We start from the raw sequence: 16,040 nt of genomic DNA on the forward strand, positions 1-16,040 counted from the left end.
ACATTAAGGAGGTTTTAATGAAACACCATTGGGTCACTTAATACAAATACACAAGAACACACATCTTTAAAAAAAAAAAAATGGAAAAAACAAACACCAAAATTTTACCAAAGTTTTCCTTCAGCATCATTTAAGGCACAGAAAAGGCATGTGCTTGTTTTAAAATTAAAAACACTATAGTAAATTGTAAAGGCACGATCCCATTCAAACTCTCTTTGCAAACCTCTGACTTGTAAGATTAAGCATAGTATGCTGACCTTTAAAGTTTCCTACTGTTTCCAGCATAGCAAAGCCTGATGTTTTCCTCTTAATTCCAGTAAAAAGTCCAGAAACAACATGGCTATTGTTATTAAACAGCTGGGAAAGGAAAGTCCATTAATAAAACCAAGATTCAGGAAGACATAATTAGGTTAGAACCTATCTACTTCACTGTTCCACATATGAGATAAGACTTTAAAAAACATATTGTTGGTGTGGTGGCCCAAGAGAAAACTTGCTGTAGGCATGATCAAATGTCCACTGAGTAGACCAGCTAAATGCAATTCCCAGATGATCTTTGCATCTCAAAGAATTTCCTACTATGTAGTGCACAAACACTGTTCTTGATACAAGACAGTTCTGCACTGCACATGCCTATTCCTTTGTTTTTAAAGCCCAGTAAGCCCTCACAATAAGCTAGCAATGAAAGAAAACCCATTCAGGAAACACATTGCTATTATTTACAAAGGCTCTGTCCAACAGGGTAAATCAACATAACTCTGCTGACCTAAGAGAGAGCTACAGTGATTTTAACTTAGGCAAGAGGTCACAAAGCATACAACACTGGTGAGTTTCTTCACTCCTGTTCTAGACAGCTCATGGCAGATAATGGAGCAGCACAGAAACATGACAAATATAAAAGCTCCACATCAAACTAGATTTCCTCACAGACACGACGCCATGAGACCTCTTTTTTGGCTTTGAAAGCCAAAGAGATTATCACTTCATAGATGTCAGAAGGAGATATAACTCCTGAGGTGCTGGGCTTGAAGGCAGTCCTAGAAGACTGCAATGAATATGTCAGAGTAGCTATGCTTGCTATACTACACAACAGATCACAGCATCAGATTACCTCAGCAATGAAAGCAGCTTATTTGTTTTATCTCCACTGCACCTGCAGCAAAGCAATGTACTTAAAATACTGCTCAATATTAGAAGCTCATTGTCAAGCAAGCAACATTCATCAATCCTTTCCTTCACCAAGGAAAACCAGTTGCAGCAACTGAAAGGACCTTGCGTGTCCAAATAATGCAATTTCTCATATGCTAACATCATTTTCCTGGTACCCAGAGCAGCACACAAGCAAAGCGCCTACCTTTTCAAAAGCAGATCTGGTATTCTTGGTCAAGTTTTTGTTGGGTTGTTGTTGTTTGTTTTGACTAATAACTGGCCATATAATATCCTTTTTCCTAGGACCCAGTTGTGTCTCCAAGAATGTTAACTGACACAGAGCCTGCAAGATTTCCACTGTGAGAAGTAACAGTTAATTAACTCCAGGGCTCTTACCTCCTCCGCACCGGCTGCTCAGACTCACTCTCACTGCCACCTGATGGGTTCCGCCACCGAGAGTAAGGAAACTTTGGTGATTTATTGTAGTCACTAGGTGAATTATACAGCCCACTAGGGTTAAAAAAGGAAGAGCAAACAGTTGGTTTCAAAACTTCCAGGACAGTTAGGACAGGTAACTGAGATTCAGCCTACATAAATGAGAAGGCTCAAACACGTATGCAAATAGTACCACTTTCCAGCAATAAGTATTTTACATTGAACCTTGAAAACGTAGAAGAGACCTCTTAGCACTGCAAAGCCAACAGCTCTAAGCTTACAAAATTCATAATCAAGTACATATATTCTTTTAGCATAATAAAATTTCTGCGCTTTAGAATGAGTTATCCAACCCAGAAGTAGGCAATCAAATGTACCTCTTTCTGTTTTCCATGGGTATAAATATGAAAACGGTATTCCCATCATGATATACATCTTCATCACAGAATAATGCTTGGGACCATGAAACAATTTTAGCTCCAGCTCTCTGCTGTTCACCCACACAACCCTCTGCCAATGGTATGGATATGTTTCTGCTGTTCACCCACACAACCCTCTGCCAATGGTATGGATATGTTTCACACTTCAGGTTATGTATTTTAGGCTATGTGAGACCCAATAGGTTGGGTGGTTACTGAATTAGATGTAGATTATCAAATGCCTGTATGGGTTATTCTGCAATACCTTCCTACAGAAGTGTAAGGGCCTCTTCCAACACTGTAACAGAGCCATTCTCAACCCTTTTAAACCGCCTCTAATAGTTCCATATGAAGATCCCAAGCTCTTATGCTGGAAAAATACAGTCCTGATCTCTTTCTCCTTTCCCTTGTACTACTCTTGATTTTCCAGACCACATCCCCTGACATATCTTTTTTCCAGACTGAAGGAAAAGTCCTGCCTGGCCTATGCCTTTGCTCCTTATACAGATATCCTGCACAGCTATTCACACCTTTGACTACCCTTGCTGCCCCACTGCAAGCCTTTTCCTGAGGTAAGGACATCCGAGTTGCACTTGTAATTCACAAAGTAAACGTGATTCACAGATTTATGTAACGTCATAATGCTTTCAACTTGCTTTCCTACTAATTGCTAATTGTTTTTTCTGACTGCTACATAGTTCATGTTTTCATGAAGTTATCCATCATAGCTCCACAGCACCTCATTTTACTCAGAAATCTAGAGGTATTTTTTTGCCGTGAAGCATCTCTCTTTACAGTTACTGACTCGGAGTCATCCACCATCTAGCAATTCACCTCTCATACTTTAGGGATCTTTCTGCCACTCTTCACAGACAACTTTCACTCTAACTACCCAACCAATTCTGTCCCATCACCAAGTTGTATCACCCCTTTTCCAGCTCCTTGAGAAATATACTGAACAGCAGAGACCTATGAACAGATCTCTATGGAAAGCCACTGGTGACTTTCATCCACTGACTATGCCTTTCATCCTTCTATGCCTACTTTCCAAATTTTTAACTGACTATTTATCCATGGCAGGACCTGCCTTCTTACATACAATACAGATTTATTATGACCTGTTAATACATTAATGTATTAGTATCTTTCAACCTTTTACTATGGCATGATATTTATCACTGCACAGTACCTAGGACACAACAGAATCATAGAACCACAGAATCATAAAATCATAGAATAGTTTGGATTGGAAAGGACCTTAAGATCATCTAGTTCCAATCCCAATGCCATAGGCAGGGATGCCTCGCCCTAAACCATGTCACCCAAGGCTCTGTCCAACCTGGCCTTGAACACTGACAGGGGTGGAGCATTTATCACTTCCTTGGGCAACCCATTCCAGTGCCTCACCACCCTCACAGTAAAGAACTTCATCCTTTTGTCTATCCTGAACTTCCCCTGTTTAAGTTTGAACCCTTTGTCCTGTTGCTACAGTGCCTGATGAAGAGACCCTGCTCTGACATCCCTGTAGGCCCCCTTCAGATACTGGAAGGCTGCTATGACGCCTCCACGCAGCCTCCTCTTGTCCAGGCTCAACAGCCCCAACTTTCTCAGCCTCTCTTCATACAGGAGGTGCTCCAGTCCCCTGATCATCCTCGTGGCCCTCCTCTGAACTTGTTCCAACAGTTCCGTGTCCGTTTAGGACACCAGAACTGCACACAATACTCCAAGTGAGGTCTCACAAGAGCAGAGTAAAGGGGCAGGACTGACCTGCTGGTCACGCTTCTTTTGATGCAGCCCAGGATACGTTTGGCTTTCTGGGCTGCGAGCGCACACTGAAGCCGGCTCATGTTGAGTTTCTCATTGACCAACATCTCCAAGTCCTTCTCCGCAGGGCTCCTCTGAATCTCTTCTCTGCCCAACCTGTAGCTGTGCCTGGGATTGCCCTAACCCAGGTGTAGGACCTTGCACTTTACTGAACTTCATGCCTTGCCTTACCTCTTTGGGCCACTTTCCTCCCACGGTGCACCTGTTTTACTTCTTTGTGTTTCTGGGCTGTTTTCTTTTTTCATCTTTTTAAAGCTAAATCAAAGTACAGATACATTTATTTTTTTAAAACTGATAGTGTATAGATCACATGTTCTCTCCCTCTGACCTCTTAAAAATTAATTGTAAAGTCATACAGTCATTACAGAGACCCACCCTAATATACAGGTATTTGGCAGCTATGTGAAGAGGGCAAACAGCTGCTGTGTTGAATAATTTAATCTCTCCTAGGAGGAGAGACTGGGGGGGGGGGGAGGGAAAAAAAGAATATGGAGGACCTGTAAATCGGCTCTACAGGCTCATAATTACGGCAGCATTCAGAATAAACGAGAGCAGATGCTTAGGCAAAAACTCTAACAATAGAGCAAAAATAAAATATGCTCTCACAGTCTTCCACAATATGCAGTTAACCAATTACTGAATCAGAGGCTTTATCTGCTTTTTATTCTACATAACACTTGATGGAACTTTCTTCCATAGATTTTCTGAAACACCACTGGAACGTTTTTAATTTCTGGCATAAATAGCGCCTGGTAACAGTATGCTCAGGCATTTAACTATGCCACAAACAAGTATTTAATTTTAGTTCAAAAATTCCACCAGGTTCAAAACTTCCATCCCATGTTCTTCACAAGTTCTGTGTTTATAGAAAGAAAAAAAGCCCTATAAAAGATGGTTCCCTAATCACAAACTTCACCCCATAATTCTTTTAATATATTTTTAACAACTGTTTCATCTCTTTTTCCAAGTGAAAAATTATGGACTATTTAATCTCTATCAGTATAGGATGCACCGCATACCCTTTATTATCCTTACTATCTATATTTCTTTACCATTTTCCCAGGACTACATTGCCTTCTTTAAGATGGGGACAACAAAGGCAGCAGGGGTGGTAACTATTCAAAACGTGACAGAACACAGGTTCACAGAGTAGCATCGTCTTCTCACTCCTACCCCATATGTTTTCATTTTGCTAGACACCGAGCATAGATTTGACAATGTGAAAGAGCTGTCTTTACTGACCGCTGCAAATTAAAGTACCAGGACAGTCAAGATAGTCATCTGGCTTACGAGACCTATCAATATTTGTAACCAGTATTCCATCATACTTATTGGAGATGGTTGGAAGGAACAGCAGAATGCTCCAATTCTTCCTTTATTCCTACCATTCTCACAGTGCCAGGTTTTACAACTTGCAACCCATTAAAGAAGCTAGATAGCCTGCTCATTGCCACTCCAAGTGCTGGAAAGTGACTTCCTGCTGAAGGATGCTTTTCACCCACCCTCTCACCACTGGCTAGTATGCATCATCATCTCGAGAGCTTGCTTTCTGCATGAACAAGCAGTTTGCCTGATACAGAACTAGACAGCCACATTGATTTCCACTAAGCTCTTTGAGAAGTATTACTGACAGCAACCCACTACAAACATTAATATATCTTTCTAAGTGCAACTTAAGATCTCAAAAAAAACCCCTTTACAGATGCTTACAGAGTTGAGGACACAAGCCAGAGTTCTTTGCCCAGAGCAGGAGGGGACAGACTTCGCTTTATGAAGGAATCGTGGCTAATTAACTCACTAATCCACTTTTAATGTCGGCCTTTGGTTACTACAGGTCACTGAGTTAATCATTTAATTCACACACAGCAAATACAATGCAAAAATACAGTAAATCAGCAGGAAGGGAAACTAAATTGCACTTTACCAGGCAAATAATTTTCTCCATACTGCATCCATTAATTATTGACTCAAATGTGCATACGATCTATTCCCAAGCTTAAAAATACATGCCTACTACAGACCAAGGAAGTAATTCAGGTAAATATACTTCCATCTTGTACTGCCAAAACCAATAGGTTTTGCATAGCATGAACTACTGAACAATACTTAGATTGAAAACTGTGCTTGAAGACATTTAAAGGGTGCTCTAAAATCTTAAAAAAATGAGAGAGAGAGAGAGAGTGAGGGAAATTATCTTGGGATGTGATTCCACTGCATTAGATTACTAGGCCATTATTCATTCAGAGCAGACACACAGTTAACAGGTAGAGAGCTACAGCATGGCAGCTTTTCAGACACTAGTACTATCTCCAGGAACACAGCTCCAAAAGGAACTGAGTTCATTCAAAGTCCTTGAAAAGGTTAGAATTCGGATTTCATGTGAGATTACTGTTGTTGGGGGTTTTTATGGTTTACCTTGCATTTATACCACTTATGCAGAAGTGACCAATTATGTATCTCTGCTGTGAATGAGATGTTAAACTACAAAAACTCTGCTTCTAAGAGCTGCAGAAAGCTGTTTTGTGATCATGAACAATTAATGCAAGAATTACACAGGATGGAGTAAACTACCACGCTATGAACACTCCACAAAGTATGTGTGCTACCTGTCATGCACACTAAGGCTGGCAGACATGAAAGGTGTTTTACATGTGCAGAGAGAGACACAGGGAAAACAAATAAATTTCAATGCAAGAAAAACAACTTCCAATACTTTTTTTGATGGAAGTGATTAGCACTGTTTAAAACTCTGACTCAGTGAGACTCTGTGAATTGCTTTTAAACTGCCAAGTTTAAAAAGTAAGAAACTAAATACTTAAACCTTGAAGGTGCCATGTTGAGAGCCCCTTATTTTGGTTCTTGCTCTACAATAGGCCTATCCATTTCTTTTTAACTGTTCATTGCTAAAAATTTATACATAGTATTTGTAGCATAAGCTGTAGTAAAGGGCTATTATTCCTTCCCAGTATGATTATCTGCACTATGGAATAAAGGTACTTCTTGCTTTGTACTTCTTGCTCTCCCCTAACAAATCACAGAAAGGTTGGGGTTGGCAGGGACCTTTGGAAATCACTTTATCCAAACCTCAGCTTAAGCACAGCCACTCGGAGCCAGTGGCCCAGGTCCATTCCCAGATGCTTATTGAATTATCTCCAGGGCTGGAGATTCCACAACATCTCTGAACAACCTGTGCTCAGTCACCCTCACAGTGAGAATGCCTCCTGATGTTCAGAGGGAATCTTCTGCATTTCAGTCTGTGCCTGTTGCTTCTGGTCCTATCACTGTGCACCAAGAGCCTGGCTCTGTCCTCTTTGCACCTTCCCTGCAGGTATGTACATAACTTTGTATTGTTTTCTCCCCAGTGGCCTAGTTTCAACATGACCAAGTGTCAAAATTATAATCTTTCTTTTAACCCATGATCAGTATAATATTCTAAGGGTTAGAATTTTTGATTGAATTTCCCTCTTATTGAGAAAGCAATTCAACTCAGCAATTCTTTTCTGTGTCAACTGTTTTAAACATTAGGCAATAGGAAACACTATCCACCAAGAATTTGCAGTAAATCTTAGATCTTTTCTCAGAGGTCAGTCCCGATACACTGTATGTGAAGCACACAGCTTCAATGGAAAGATAAGGACAGAATTATTCAGCTCAAAAAAAAAACCTGTCAGGGTATGAGGCATGCAGAGACAGACATTCAGGCAACTAAGCAAAAAACTTAGGTGCCAAGTTTTTTTTTATTCACTGTTTTGTTAAATCACTCTTTTTTTTATTCAGGCACCCAAATTACACCTAAAATTAAGGGTGGAGATATAAATCCCTTTCTGAATCTGAGCCTCATCTCTTTCTCTGAAATATGCGTAATAACCAAAGATGCATTAAACACAGCAGGCCATGGAAGTTCAGAGGAGCACTGGCAATTCCTTGCTCCCAAGGATCAGCACGAACACTCATGAGCTTTGTTCTGGACTTAACAGTGTGACAGCAAATGGACTCCTAGAATAACAGCACTGCTGGGAGAGAGGCCATGCCCAGCTCTTCCGTGCACATATCTGAAGCAGCACCTGCCCTGTGCAGAGGCAGACCTACACGCCGACTGCCCTGCCAGCCAGCCCACAGCTCCTGGGGGAGAGGCACATAGCAGTTCACATAACTATCGTAAACCAGTGCCAGTGGGTCACTGTCTGTTTTTTCATATTTAAAACTGAGTCTGTTTACTTTCCCATTAACTTGCCCCAATTTGCGGCTTTCCAAAATCTGTGTCACCTGAAATCCCTGTTCCAGGTTCATTAGATGATCAGGGTTTGATAAAATTAATTACTGGCCAACACTCTCTGACCTTTGTGAGCAGATCCTGAACTTAAGGCCATGATAAACTGTTACTAATGATTACTAAATGTGTTCCTCTATCCAATGCAATACACAATGTCTTTAAAGCTGGAAAGGGAACTAACTGCTGGTCTACATACCTTTTCACTGGGGAAGGTGCAATAATTTTGGTAGTTCCTTCATCCTCATCATTTGTGGTAATCTGGCTCATGTTCTTAGATCCTGGAAAAAAGAAAACCACCACAGAACAGTCCTGTAGCAAATATCTTGCACCCCCTACACCCCTATTCAGTATAATCACATACTGAACACAGTGCAGCATAAGAGGTAAAATGATACACAAGACATCTGGTACATGCACTACTTACTAAGGACGTATAATGATCACATTTTTATGTCTTACCCTCCTAAGAAAGTTTAACATGCTTAACATGGGGGAATTCATTAGTCTTGCATATAAGACAAAGGGGTTTAAAGCTGTTGTCCTCAAACTGAGTCTATGACATTGCCACACCAGAAAGGAATTCTCCGCTTAGTCAACAATAAGAAGAAAAGCGTTAAGTAGAATACAAGCTATGAAAAAGCTTGGGGATCCCCGCTGCAATAACTATAGCCTCCAAAACAATTGTTAGATTAGATAGTAAAGCAAAACTAGTATGCTTGCTCTAAGAAACCATTTTAAATTGATGTAGCAACACAGTGCAACACAAATATATCCTAAGTTATGACCAGGAAAATAATAACTATAAATCAATGGATTATGAAATTAATAATGTAAATAGACAATACCGAATAATACTCTGACAGAGACAGCTAAGCATCAGTTTCAATGAGTCAGAAACTTTCAGCCAGTATTTGAAAGTTATCTGACTAGTTTCCAATTTTGTGTGAAATGCTCTTTCCATTTTGACTCTACTTTTCGCAGTGTTGGCATTGCAGTCCCCACCTGCGCCACAAAAAGGAACCTGAAGAAGCTGGAGGAATGTGCACTTTCCCCTCTTTTTGAGCCCTCATATAACAGGCTTCAGACAGATTTGGGTATTCATGACTTAGGAGCACTGAGGGTCAAGGGAATCTGTGTATTTTATACTGGGTTTAAATCAAAGTCACATGACAATATTATGCTCTACAGATGTATTTGTTCAGTATCATGAACAAAAAGTGCACTGTTCTGTTCAGCTTGTTATGTATATATTAATCATCAATTCAAGTTTGTCCTACTGGCACTTTGATTTTAGTTTTCATGCTGTGATGTTAATATTAGTCTGTAATTTTCCTTCAGATCACACATTCTCTTTCCATATAACCAGCAATCTCAGTAATTTCTTACAAAATTGTTATCACCTCCAGAAACAACTGCTAAGTAAAACAACAAAGCAAAACCACTGATGATGTATACAGCTTTGAACAGGATCTATTCTGAGCATGTTCATGAAGATAATGAAACAGATTGACTGAAGCCTATAAGACTGCTAACAAGTAAATATCGTCCTCTGGGACAAGCAAGCAACATCATAGTGTTGTTAATACAGCGGTATAAACTCAAAGCCCTTTTGCTTGGCTAAAACATCTTAACATCTTAAACTGTGATGAGATTTTGCATTGTAAGCTTTCTCTACAATCTCAGAGAAAGATCTCCACAATCTCCCTCAACTTTCCATATCAGCCCTTTGACATGTAAAGTCTCTGGACTTTCCTCTACTTCAGCACAAGTACTTGAGATATCCTAAGGCATCTTGTCTGGCCATCAATTGCCTTTCCCGCAGGTTAAATCTGCTAGTCTTCTGCAGATGCTTCATATGCTGCAGAGGGTCTCAAGTGGCCTTTGTCACCTTTGCTGAAGCAACTCAGCCGAGCTCTTTAGGTGCCTGACTTTACTACTTTTCATTACATAGTTTACTCCTTTCCCTACTTAAGTTTTTCAGACTAATGCCTGGCACAGGAGGGAAGCAGCTTGGGTCCTGTCTTGCACAGTATTTGCTCCTTCAAAGCACTTTTTGTTGTTTATAAAAGCATAAGCATTAGGAAGAATGTAGAATATTCTGAAGAAGGAAATGAAGAATGGGCACAGATTCTCAGACAGAAAGGAAACAAAAGTTTTGGCATTCTTATTGAATCCTCTCTTTTACACAGTGAGATACAACCCATGCTCCAGACTCACTGAACAACTGTTATTTTCTGTTTTCAGGAATGAAGCAGTTGCTACACAGCCACTAGGACCTGCTTGGTAATAAATTCAGAATTACTGAACGAAAGCCTTTCTTCAATTATTTGTGGATCAGAAAATGATCAGAAAAAGTATCACCAATCTTCATTAAGGCCATAGAAGACTATACAAAAACTCTTCCTCTGACCTCTAGAAAGAGAAGGATGCCAGCAGTCAAAATCACAAATAAATAAAGATGACATTCCCATCTTTAGGTTAGGAAGGTAGTGAAATGAAAATGGAGTAGGTTAAAATGCTAAACCACAAGGATATCTCACGGTTTCTGACCATACTGTTTTGCATAGAGATGCATTTAGTTCCTACACCATCAAGTACATAAGATAAAATAGATAGCACATAAGATAAAATAACTTAGTCCATAGAAGTAATGAAACCAGCAAAGATACGACTTTTTCAAACAAAGGAAATAATTTCAGTACTCCATATAGTACAATGCAAATGACGTAGCTTCCAATTTTGAGGTCATCAGAGTGCTCATAATTTGATGGAGCAATAAGAACTCATGCTCCAAAATATGTCATAACTATGAAACAGCTTTCAGAAAAAGAGTTAAGAGTCAAGTGCTACAAAAGTAATAGTCACCTCCGAAACTGACCCTTTGCTGTGTCTGGCAACAGCACTACCATTCTGCAATACCAAGTCACCTCTGGGTGCCAGGTGATGAGGGGTTGTGAGATACAGAGTCCGTCCACCCAAGTGCAGAAGGTCTGTGATGCCTTTGCAACCCTCTCGAACTCTGCGCAAAGACTGGTGCTGCAGAGCCTATATGCAGCACCTCAGCTTTTGGAGCAGCCAGGACCAGTAAATCCTTAAAGCAGGGGCAGCTGCTTCTCACTGTTGAGTTCCCTGGTTACCACTCTATTTCAGCATTTACATAGTTGAGGGAGAACCATACCAATGACTTACACACAAAGGCAGAGATACAAATAAATACAGAAATACAAAATAGGTTTCTACAGAGACAAAACCTCATACTAGCTGTGTTTGACTCCACCGCTGCCCACAATGAGGACCTTTGCTTTGCTTTTTAAAAAATAAGACCTTGCTGTACAATTCTGTTGCGCAAATTACTAGCTTAATTAGGAACTTTCTGCCCACACTTACAGAAACTGTAACAATTGTCTTTACCTATGTTCCACCTCGTGTATCTTTTACTAACTAGAGAACTGTTTACCAACATACACCTCTGTATGATACAGTATCCCTAATATAAAAGAACAGACTCCAGAAAAACTGTCCGAACACAAACCACATTGCAGTAACCTAACTTTGCCACTTTTTGTTGTATACCAAGGTAACAGGAGTGTCAAAAATACTGCAGATAGCCAGAAATCTTGAACATCTCATTTGTAGCAAGTATTCCTAGTTGCTGCTGTCAGCATTCACTGCACTGAACTTTTCCAGTAAGGTGAATGCACAGTTTGATACCCTTTTACTGCCATCTTGATTCTGATTTGTGCATTCAATTTAAATAGACCATTACATTTTCAAAAATTCAAATGTCCAAAACCTCAGGAGACTGGCAAGCTAATAAACTTGTCATGCCTGCTTATCAACTAAAGCCATTTCACTGATGTTACCTGAAAGTACTGTTTGTATTTAAATCTATTCATAAAAGCAGTATATAGTATGATCAAAAGGAAAACATGCAAGAAGAGCTCATGCTTTGCACTGTGTGCTACTAAAAGCCTGTAAAAATTAATGGACTTCCATATGCCTACACTAGCATCGCCTTCTCTGTGATAACATTTGCCAAACTAGTTTCCAATCCTGTAGCCTCAAGGGTTTGTGCATCTTGCACCACATGCATGAAATGCAGAAGCAGTCACATCCATCCTACTAAAATGCCTAGGATTTAAAATAAATTTTAAAGTGTAAAGCTCAAGGTAAATAAATAAGTAAATAGACAAAACTACCCCAATTCTAAAATTTAACTTTCAAACCCCATCTCAGAATTTTCTGGGAAAAGATTTGAGACTTTGAATGAGCCAACCAATGGTTCTAGCTACGGTGACTGAGGTTGGCAAAGCAGGGTCTGGGGTAATATGTAAGTTAGTGGCAATAAGTAAATTAATAAGTAAATTAAACAGGGACAGCCTGTTATTGCTAAGGGACTATTATAATACAGACAGTACTGTAATTTTAATACCCTTACCCAATTCTCAACCTGCCTTTTAAATCAGAATGGTAGCACATACTTTACACTAGTTTACACAACTACCCTGGTGTGCAAGGCAGAGACAAATCAAGTCATCAGCTACCAAACAACAAACCCTAAGCAATGTGTTTTTCACTACTGAATAAACTCAGACCTACAGTAACAGGTCTGGTCACATCAGTGTTTGCCCAGAAGAGACATTCCCAAAAAGCTTTTCACATGCAGAATTCAGCCAAAATAATTAATGCCTTCACACAACACATTGTTGCAAAAGCTGAACCTTACCAGTCCTGCCCTAAGAGAGTAAAACAGAATAATGAGACATCCTGCTCCAACACTGAGTTTACAATTTGCAATCAGAATAAAATGCAACTGTAATTCCCTCTCAGTGGAAATGAAATACAATAAACAAACAAAACAAGCTATGCATATCTCACATCTAAGACTTTACAGAACAAAACAAAAAAAAAACCCTTCTCCAACTGAACACCAACCTGAACACCAACCTAAACCTACACAAAATAAAAAAAAAAAAAAACGAAAAAAAAAAAAAGCACCAATATAAAAACATTGGTTACAGAGCCATTGAAGTTTCCTGATCTGTTTTTCACACTAACCATAGAACACCTGAGATGTGAAGCATATTAAACAAATGACAAAAGGGAGGTTACTGCATCTTAAACCACTGTAATCTGGATTCTAGGATAACAATCTGCCATGCTAAATCCAAACTGTCTGCACTGTATATCCTATCAGCGGAATCAGTCAAAAGCAGTGGCTTTTATACAAGAAAGGTGCTTTTTCTCTGTTCACAGTATCATCTCCATCAACCCCTCTCTTAAAGCACAAATATTTTTACTGAAAACATTAAAGTACATATTTTCTGCAATCCTCTTGGCATCTAATCGAACTCTTAACCCAGAGTTCACCAAGTGGCTACAATCCTAATGACTTCAGCATACTTTAATGGACCAACGAGACATTAGCCGCTCATCTCTGCGAAAGATAGGTAACCCCTACCTTCAAGTGACAGGAAAAAAAATAATAACATACACTATGTAACTGTTCATAACACCAGAGCGTATATACAAAGAGAAGGAACAAGGGAAAACACTTTAATGAGATGTCAGAGGTTAGAGGCTGTAGCAACTTCACACATACCTTACAATGGAGGCAATGAAGACTGCAGGTGCTACAGCCATGCTTTTGTTGCTACTGGTTCATGTAACTGCCCCCTAAACCACTGCTGTGGCTAATCCTATTACTGGCAACAACACATAAGAAACAAAATAAAACTAAACTAAACTAACTTTGTTAGACAGCATTCAGAATAAACATGGCAAGTTTCCACATATATATATATATATACCTGCTCCCTTTTTAAAGTGGTGACCCTCAGAAGTTTATAATGCCATATTAGCCCATGAGAAAGAGAAACCTGCTTACATTTTAAAGGCCAGACAAGTTTTTTCTCCAATTGCTAACACACCACATATACACTTAACTCCATGCATAAGTTCGACTGAAATCCATATGACTGCTGTCATAGATGAAGCTAAGCATACACACATAGTCACATATAGAACTGGAGCTTGACTTTAGTAAAGCTTTTTGCCTCTACTACTATATTTCAGAAAGCACCCATTATTCTGGGTGTGACTCCTGTGATCTATGTTTATTCTTGCATGTTTCCTCTAACATCTGTCAAAACTTCCAGCTTCCCTTGAAGCTGCATTCCCAAGCATCTTCAGCATGCAGAATAGATTTGCAGCTCACACATCTGAAGGATGTTTAAATCGCAGAGGACATCTCATTAACTTTTGTTCCACTTAATATCAAAATAAAGGGATACTGCCCTTGAACTGGGAAGAGGATGTATGATACAGACACCTTGGGTCAAGCAGCTGGAAAAATGGCATACCAAAGAAGGTATAAAATTCTTTAGAGAGAGAGAGACAGGACAGCTGAAAAGAACAAGTTTTCACTGCCTGTTTTCAAATCTCCCTTTCATGCTTTGCATTAGACCTACAGAAATGGGGTTTAATTATGTTTGATCCACACCATCTCTTTTACCCACAAAGTTGGAGTTTGTAGATCCAGTTAATGCCGGGTATAAAGACTGACCTAAGGCAAATGAGAGAATCCATTCTGAGAGAATCTTAAGGACACTGCAGCAGTTCTGAGTCAGATCTCAAAAACTACATGAACCAAAGACTAAAGAAGACACCTCTGCACAGGCCCAGTAGAGAAGGACTTACCTGTCTCTTGTGTTCTTTTGGGGTAAGTCTTGCTGCGACTTCTTTCAATGCATTGGTCAGGCCGTGGGAGCTGCACAGAAGGGTCTCTGGCCATTTGGAAAAATGTTCTGCCACTTGAAAACACAAGGAAACCATGAGAAAACACTTGGACAGTTATCAAAGAAATAGAGAATCTTTAGACTGAAAAAAAAGCAAAACAACAAAAGAACCACCAAAAAAAAAACAAAACCCCACCAAAAATGCATGGGGTTTGGGCAACATGTTTTGTTAGCTTTTCACATTTCATCCCAGCTCTGGTTCTGCTAAGTAGCACTACCCTGACTTTAGTTTTGAACCAGGCATTGGCAGAATCATCAACAGACTGTGCCAACCTCTTCTATATTTGTCATTTTCAAGAGGAGCTAAGCAACTAAAACAAAATGCTGGTTTATTAGGAATAGGAAAAAACAATGTGACCTTTTGTAACCTCAAATAATTCTAACATGATTTTAAGTTATTTGTTTACTTTCTGAATTCTTCTAAGTTTTCACCTCAGGAAAACACATACTTAACATTGCTCAGTTCAAGTCAGTAAGAGGCCTACTTCTCTGCCATGTACAATGACAACCTAAAGAGCATGGAAAACAGCATGCAAAGCAAGCTGGAATAAAGGAGTCCCACTAGCACAGGCCAAAATGATAATAAGCCATGCAGAAGTCCTGATTCCCATTTATAGTAATGCTCTTCTTCATTGCACAATTTCAGTAAGTTCAAATAAGTTTAAATAAATTCTTTTATGCTCTTTGTAATGTTCCTTTCCATGTGACTAAGTGGAATATAGTGTTCATAACAAAATTGCAAAGCAGGCATTGTATTCCTCCCCAAAATTCTGTGCTTGCTTATGGAAACTTACACATAAGAGAAGCAACTGGTACTATTAACTCCCAGTTGCCCGAGCACCTGCAGTTCAAAGACATAAAAGGAAATGAGTATTGTTACTAGCAAGTGCCAAGCAACCACACAGGCATCACATACATAGATTTTCTGAATTATGTGAATACCTCCACTAAATATGGGTTGCATTTTCACCAATAGCCGCAGCCAACACTGCAGAATTTTTATCTTCTCAAAATCTGTAAAATAATTTAAGGACAAAAAAAATCCAAAATTACATCACAATAACGCTGATTTTTGACCAGTTTAATGTTTTTTTTTCCCTAAGTTAGCCAGAAAGTACTCCTGCTCATTGGCAACCATGCCAG

General features: G+C 39.5%; 1 protein-coding gene across 5 annotated transcripts in view; it reads right to left on the reverse strand.

The window, feature by feature from the left end:
* EPB41L4A (erythrocyte membrane protein band 4.1 like 4A) overlaps window positions 1–16,040 on the reverse strand; it is a 123,686-nt gene that overhangs the window by 23,690 nt on the left and 83,956 nt on the right. For 2 of the 5 annotated variants that reach the window (XM_061443082.1, XM_061443081.1), the window contains exons 12-15: window positions 14,800–14,912; window positions 8,297–8,378; window positions 3,999–4,082; window positions 1,546–1,659 (exon numbers count right to left, since the gene is read on the reverse strand). In XM_061443082.1, coding sequence (XP_061299066.1) covers window positions 1,546–1,659; window positions 3,999–4,082; window positions 8,297–8,378; window positions 14,800–14,912 — 393 coding nt within the window. The remainder of the gene's footprint in view (window positions 1–1,545; window positions 1,660–3,998; window positions 4,083–8,296; window positions 8,379–14,799; window positions 14,913–16,040) is intronic. The other 3 variants (XM_061443084.1, XM_061443083.1, XM_061443085.1) reach the window with 2 other exon arrangements.

This window comes from Pezoporus flaviventris, unplaced genomic scaffold, assembly GCF_033815535.1.
Source record: "Pezoporus flaviventris isolate CSIRO_AGI_PZ_B2104156 unplaced genomic scaffold, CSIRO_AGI_Pfla_v1 ptg000285l, whole genome shotgun sequence".
NCBI lineage: Eukaryota > Metazoa > Chordata > Aves > Psittaciformes > Psittacidae > Pezoporus > Pezoporus flaviventris.